This window comes from Populus alba, chromosome 16, assembly GCF_005239225.2.
Source record: "Populus alba chromosome 16, ASM523922v2, whole genome shotgun sequence".
Classification (NCBI taxonomy): Eukaryota; Viridiplantae; Streptophyta; class Magnoliopsida; order Malpighiales; family Salicaceae; genus Populus; species Populus alba.
Window position 1 is genome coordinate 4,955,852 of NC_133299.1, and position 7,690 is coordinate 4,963,541.

Below are 7,690 nucleotides of genomic sequence, written 5' to 3' on the forward strand. Positions count from 1 at the left end.
ATAAAATTAATCAACGGACACTAAAAGCGAGACAACCTCGCTGCCAAAAAGGCTCTAAGAAAGGAAAGGCAAAAATAACAAACTGAATCACGCAAGAAAACAAGGCGTTAAACATTCAACGATTATTTTACAGCACAGAACTACAGGGTTTCACTGCATTCCATGCTCAAATCCAATATAATTTTTGAAATGTAAAACAGAATCCTTCAGTCACTGAAGTTCACGGACTGAATTAATGCAAAGAGATTAATATAGTGTTTGTTTTAACATGTTTTTACTTGAATATCAAAATAATACATCAAAACAATCTAAAAATATCCAAAAAAAAATTCAAATTTTATCAAAAACACAGAACAACTGCATTGCAGAAGCCAAATGGCACTAAAAATTGTGCTGAGTTAGAGTTTCCGGACTATCTGAAAATTTTATCAGAAGGTGGGCAAGGGAAAACCTGTAAATGGGAAAACGACTAGCCTAATTTAAGCGGCGATACATACATGCCATGATCAGTTTGGACCCAATCTACACAAAATAACCTATTTGACTAGCAAATAATGAATTGATATGCATACAAATGTGCTGTTATTAAAGACATTACTATGACTAGTTTAAGATGAAAACTCACAAGGTGAAAAAGCAGGGGAGACACCCATACTACACGTATTATCACAAAACTGACTGCCAATGAGTTGCCAATGCATGTGAGAATTGACAAACACTCGACTCAGTGTTGTTTGTCATCTCCTGTCTCTGAAGGTTTTCCTTCATTCTTGGTCTTCGCTGGAGCAACCTTGGCGGGTGTTGAACGCTCTGACTGAGAAGACCGAATCAAGATGTGCATTAGGACAGTGACGACGGCCAAACCCGACACTGTAAATGCTATACCCCTCCATGAGGACAAAAGGGATGACCATTGAAGGAATTTCAGCGCCCCAAAAATAAGGAGGCACGCCCAAGAGGTAACAACCTGATCACGACAGTCAGTCAAATAATACTCCATGAATGAACCACCACCACTTGATGCCAGAAGAAAAAAAAAAGGTTACATTTGATTTCTAACAAAAAAATATCTCACCACAAGAGACTTCTTTGATCGACCATTATCTTGCAATTCTTGGGCACTGAAGGTGTCGTCAGCCATATGCTTGTCCAGTAATGCATCCTGGTATTACAAATGGAGGCAATGAGGTGCAACAAGCAACAATAATGCAAATAGATGCCAACATATAAATGAGTTGAACACCAGCCTCAAGAACAAATAGCTTTGTAAAGTCTACTATCATTTTCCTTACATTTTAATGTTTCATATAGATATAATTGCAATAACAGAATGGATATAATTGCAAAAAAAGAAAGGAGCAGCACTGAACAAAACAAGTGAAATAGGTATACCCACCTTGGCCACAAAAATATCTTTACACCACTGTGCAACACCATCATCTGTTTCAGGCAATTCCTTCATCAAATGCCGCTTTATGTGTACGTGCACCTGAAAGAGAGCAAAGTTGAATTGTTTCCATTATATGAATTCAAATATATCTGAATGTGGTCTGACCCTTCAATAACTTAAGCATTCAAAAGTCCAAAGTAATAAGATGCTTTCATCATTATTGAAATATTTTTGGAATGACATGCCAGGACAAATGATCATAAAATGCAAATGAAAGATGTTGGATGCATCCTCACTACACTTCACATACGTATAAATGAACTCAAATAATACATCTAAAGATTATATAGTTTGAAAGCTCAAGAATAATTGCAACAAACACACCTGCAAACCTTTAACAAAAAAGTAAACTGCTTCATGCAGCTGTATAATAAACCTTATGTTATTCTAGAAGCTTACCACAGAAGATTTCCCCTTAAAGAGGTTGAGTATCGTAGGTGGAGGAGAACTTTTTGGGATAGCCAATGTTATATCATATATGGCTGGTGCAAATGAACGCATATTACTCACCGCTGAAACAAATCCCTGAAAAACAACACAGATATTCATTACATTCCAAAAGCTGCATGAGGTCAATGGTGCCTAATTGATCCCTGAAAGCAATCCATGTAAAGTGAACCACTACTCTACTTTATCCACTTAACCAATAACTATTTTGAATGTAATAAAGGCAAAGCATGAGCTGTTTGATTGCACAGTGCGAGCTCTTTTCAGTTTTTTACTTGCTTATGAACTAATTAATTAATTTGTTCGGGTTGGGGTCAACAGAAGCCCGCAAATGAAAGGCAAGAAAATGAAAGAACTGAATTCAAAAAACATGCAATGAAAATTTGACCTTCGTACGAGGAATTAAAACATTTCTGGGGATAGGCAGTCCTTGAGAAGCTGCATATTCCTGAGCTGCTAAAAGCTTTGCCTGAGTAAAGCGAGTTCCTTCCACAAAAAGAGCCAGCCAAAATGGACGAGGAAAGTCCTTTAGCCGTTGCAGACCAGACTGCAGATACGAGTTGCAGAAAATTCAAAATGGTATCCACAAGGGTGTACACACCCGCAGAGATACTCAAAAAGATGAGCAAGTTTCTAGAAATACATGTGGTAAAATGTCAAGTGTCTTTACTTTTTATTGTACATGTGTGCTAGAACATATTTATGCATACCTTTAATGTGTTTTCATCCATGGCCCAGTTTCTTTCAAGAAAAAGGTATTCAGAAAACCACATTGACCAACCTATCACCTGAAAGGATAAGCATAGCAATTATCCTCTATTTATAAGCATATAAATTATGTCACATGGCAAGTGCAAATATATTTAGTGAATGAGCATTGGCAAGAGAGAGAAGATTGAAGCAGAACCCTAAGGTGCAAATATGTTACATGCCAAAGCAGTGATCAACACTGAATCCATAGGATCAAGCATGAACATACATGCTAAATCACAACATTTAATTTTCTTGATCATGCCATGCAAGGAATCGAAGATCAGATCATCAGATGGCACATTTTCTTCTGTGATGACAACAATACTTCTCCTTATGTAACTCATTATATATAACCATCCTTGCGTAACTCATTATATATAACCATAACATGTAGCTTCCTTTAAGACAGCGAAAACTGAATGAAATATTGTATTTACATAACTTCAAAGTCCCAAAAAGTGTACGCTCTACCATATCCATAGTTTATTAATACATGTCCACCTTTTTGCAAGTGAAAATGCCAATCCAAAGTTTACGATCATACATGAGAACTGAACTTAATTTTTTCAGCATTAAATTCAAACCCAATATCCAAATGCAAGAATAAACATACCGGAAGAAATTTTGATGATTTTTTCATGACAGCTAACGCACTTCCCAGGCACCCAGATCGCTGTCACATTTAGCCTCAAGAATCAGCTAGCAGTAGAGAATTTGAAAAATAAACAGAGACACCAGAAAAATGAAGTTCTCTGCATTGTAGATTGCGATATCCATTCACGAGTAATGTATTGCATGAACAGTAAAAATACACCAGTATGAGACGTGTATAGGTCCTATGCACTTGTTCACCCAGGCGATACAAATAGTGCAATAGTTTGTATGTCTCTCACACATAAAAAATGTTGTCACTCTTAAACAACACACCTGAGCCAAAACCCATCCGACAAGCCAATCAATGTCGCTTCTGTGGTTGCACATAACAAGTGCATGTTCTTTACCTGAAAAAATTAACAGTACGAGCAAACAAATGAGCAACTAAGATCTCTGAAGCAGACAAATACATGTCCTCTAAAACATATGAAGAACAATAGGCACTCAGCATCTCACAGACAGAACAAGCTTAAACTTACCCATCAAACGGAAAGTTTCTGGATCTGTAAACACTTTGATCTGAAGATACAAGGATGCAGATAACCAAAATTAACTTGATAGTGAATAAAATCTAAACATAAATCCAAATATGATAAGCTAGACTCTACAAGCAATCTATCAACCCCATTTCTATGTTCATGCACTATTGAAAAGGCAATTTCAGTAACAGAAACCTCACAAACAAGTTCAGAAATGTGCTGAACATGGTCGAAATGACATGTCAAATACTGAAATCGCCAAGGATTTACTTAAGCAACCATTCTTACTACAACGTCCAATACACATACATGGTTATTGAATTCTAATTCTAATTTAAAAACCTTGCAATTTAATTCAATTGATATAACGACAACATGCTTAGAATCAAATGCTCGTAAATGGTTACAAGAAGAAGAAGAAGAAGAAATAGGTGAGTGAGATTTTGTGGGGGTGGGATTAAAAACCTGGACTCCAGCCCACCAATCGAAGATCCAAACGAGTTCGAGCCATAACAATTCCGCTAATTGCCTATTGATTTTTCTGTACGTGCTCTTTGATAAAGGCCGAATAAAAACAAAGCAAATTGCCTGCAACATAATCAAAAGCATCGTTGTCACCTATGTTCTGAATCCTCTAAAACAATCAAGAAATACAAAGGTAAGAGATTCGAAACGGAAAACAGAAATGAAATCTCAAGACAAAGAAACTTGCAAGTTAATATACCTGAACGAGATTAACAATTAAACCTGAACAAAAAAAGAAAACGCCTAACGGCAAAATAACAAGTGATACAATCGCCATGCCAAACACCTCCAATAATTTTATTTTTTAAAAAAGAAAATAGAGAGATTTGAGGGTGCAGAAAGAGAAGAGAGGAGGTTGTAGTAATTTTATTTTTTTTTTGTTGGGTGTGTGAAACGGGGATTAGATGATATGAGAGTGTCAGGATCATTCAATAAGCGCCGGGAGGAAGAGCTTTAAAGGCGATGGTTTCTCATTTCAAGTAAATCTTGTAAGGGAAACACAACACTCTCACGTTATTTCTTTCCCCCTCACCATCTCCCTCGCCGTATGGGTTTTTCCGTCTTCAGAAAAAAACAAAAAAAAAAAAAAAAAAGGGAGAGAGAGGCAAATTAATGCGGTTTTTAATTGCGCCTCTCTTTATTTATTATTTATCGGTGTTGTGTCGGGTATCACACTTGGATAATAAGTTGCGACCAGAAATTATTTTTTCCTTTTTAATGAAATTACAAGTAGATACTAAGTTTTTTAAGAAGAAGAAATAAAGATAACAGGGATATAAGGTTTTTTTAAAAATATAAATATTTATTTAAAAATTATTTTAAATTCATATTTATTTTATATTTTTATCTTTATTTCTTCAACTAAATATATTTGTATATTTTTATCTGTGTTTTATTTATTTTAAAATATTAATTAAATGTTATCTTAGAAATATTAATCCAATATTACCGGACTTGATAGCAACATATGACATATGAAGATTGTGAAGTAGGGCAAGCCAAAAAAGTTACTTTCTATGGACTATTATAATCCTACTGCAAAATTTAAAAGTTTAAGTTTACTATTTAGGAAAATTTCAATGAAATCCAATTGTCAACGCCAGTTATAATTATCATAAGCTGATAGAGAAGGGGAATGATTTCCTTCGTCACAAAGTGCACTTGAACAGTATTTTATTTTTGTTCTTTTTAAGGTTTAGTTTTATTTTTTTATTTTATTTTATTTATTTCGCTCTCATGATTCAGACTACAAATTTAAAGGGTTAATTCTAAACTTTTTAGTAATTATTCAAATTGTATTTAAACTCATTAACTTAGCCGAGTTATATTGGATAAATCTTTTACTATTAAAATTTATTTTACTAAAAAACATGTTAACAATAATTAAATATTTTTCATGTTAAAAAAATTAATTTAACCTATATTTTTGAACAACAATTGAAATGCAATATAGTATCATATTTTAATTAATGGTGGACAACGCAAACATGCACTATATCGTATGCAGTTGAACGCTTTTTTATTTGATAAATAGCTATTTATAGATAACATATCACTGATGAATAATAAATATAACAAGTCATATATTTTTCAAACTGAATATTTCAAAAACAACATATTTTCTCTCTATTCTTTCCGGCAATCTTCTGGTCACCTGTAAATCCAGGCACCAAGCCCATGCCAAGCTATTATTGGCTTGTTTGAAAATGTAATTTTATATGTTTTTTCAAAGTATTTTTTATGTTGAAATGTATTAAAATAATATATATTTTTTAATTTTTTTAAAATTATTTTTAAAATCAACACATTAAAATAATTCAAAATATATATAAAAAATTAATTTTTCATAAAAAAAAATACAACTTTTTAAAAACATAAATTAACCTCCGTATCCGAACACTCTCTCAAACAAGGTGAGAACTTAGCATTTCTGGTAGATCATCCTAAGCCTATGATGACTCGATAAGGACGTAATCATGCTGTAACGACGTTGCTGAATAAGCTGAATAACAACGACACGTAAATTTTTATTAGCACGCAAAATAACTTCCAGCAGATCTAGGAGTGGTGCCCGAAAATGAAGCTTGTGGTCAGAGGTAGTGGCCATGTAAAAAACATTAATTAACTTGGTAAAATCAACCGAACAGTGCCTCCAAGACACATTAATTAACTTTAATTAACAAAACACTAAGACAGCAGTAGCATACTGTCCTAGGATATAAAATAGCAAAGACAATAAAAATAAAAATATAATTGGGTAAAGGAAAATAAACAAAGAATAATTTCAGAGTTAATTCATATTCTTAAAAAACAGGAGATGTAGAGAGGATAAATCTTCATAAACAACATTTATTATTTGTATGTTATAAAATGTTATTGTAAAAAACTTTTAATTCTAAAATTATTCAGCTAAGATATGTAATGAAAAAAATAATTATTATTATAGTTTTAAAATCCAATTTGGGAGTCAATCCAGGACAAAGACTAGGTCATTGGCCGAGGCTCGAGTTGACTTGACTCAGCGTAAGAATAAAAATAGTTATTATCTTAATTTTAAAATCCGACTCGGGAATCAACTCGAGACAAGGCATAAGTCACGAGTGGAGCTGATTGTTGACTCAGGTCAACTCTAAGATAAAAAAATTATTATCATAGTTTTATCATAGGGTCGACTCGGTGTAAGGTATCTTATATCATCAGGGTAATGATCCATCAACCTTTTGCTGCTTTTTATAAAGCACAAATAGGAGAATTTGTCTTGGAAGCGGAAGAATTACTGAAACTGTGCGAAATCCTCACAAGGGTTTATGCACAAAGAACAGGCAAACCCTTATGGGTTGTATATGAAGACATGGAAAGGGATGTTTTTATGTCAGCAACAGAAGCCCAAGTTCATGGAATTGTTGATCTTGTAGCAGTTGCATAAAAAATAACAGGAATTTCACACAAATCATGATTTGAGATTTTAGTTTATTACTGTTTGGTCCGGGTATGTATTTAGAGGGTCAATATAAAAAAAAATTGTTATCATCGTAATTTTAAGATTTAATTCTGGAGTTAACTCGGGGTAAGGTCTAGAGCACGAATTAGAAGGGTCAACTTGGGTAGACTCAGGTCAATATAAGGATAAAATTTATTATTATCATAGTTTTAAAACCCGACTCAAGAGGTCATTCAGAGCATAACCCAAGTCACAGGTCAGAAGAGTCAATATTGGTTGACCGAGTCAATTAATGAATAAAAATAGTTATTATCATAGTTTTAAAACTCGATTCGAGAGTCGACTAGAGGCAAGGTTCTGGTTATAGTTTGAGAGGGTCAACTCGGCCAACTAGTTTTTTTTTTAAAATAATCACAACAACTTTGTTTTGACAACAAAAAA

General features: G+C 33.6%; 1 protein-coding gene across 1 annotated transcript; it reads right to left on the reverse strand.

Moving 5' to 3' along the window:
* Positions 1 to 454: 454 nt before the first annotated feature.
* On the reverse strand, positions 455 to 4,900 carry LOC118051884 (1-acyl-sn-glycerol-3-phosphate acyltransferase 2). The gene is made up of 11 exons (XM_035062648.2): positions 4,508 to 4,900; positions 4,249 to 4,371; positions 3,784 to 3,823; positions 3,578 to 3,651; positions 3,264 to 3,323; positions 2,608 to 2,685; positions 2,286 to 2,444; positions 1,850 to 1,975; positions 1,397 to 1,489; positions 1,076 to 1,162; positions 455 to 967 (listed from the first exon to the last, which is right to left on the reverse strand). The coding sequence occupies exons 1-11, from the start codon at positions 4,583 to 4,585 to the stop codon at positions 725 to 727; spliced, it is 1,161 nt and encodes a 386-aa protein (XP_034918539.1). The 5' UTR covers positions 4,586 to 4,900; the 3' UTR covers positions 455 to 724.
* Positions 4,901 to 7,690: the final 2,790 nt, after the last annotated feature.

Bases quoted from the DNA above. Each gene is read 5' to 3' on its own strand.
- LOC118051884 (XM_035062648.2), bottom strand. From the start codon at position 4,585: ATGGCGATTGTATCACTTGTTATTTTGCCGTTAGGCGTTTTCTTTTTT. The intron at 3,824-4,248 runs GTTTTTAATCCC...TTGTATCTTCAG, and splicing joins ATTGGTGGGCTGGAGTCCAG to ATCAAAGTGTTTACAGATCC. The intron at 3,324-3,577 runs GTGTGTTGTTTA...TAAATGTGACAG, and splicing joins TCGGATGGGTTTTGGCTCAG to CGATCTGGGTGCCTGGGAAG.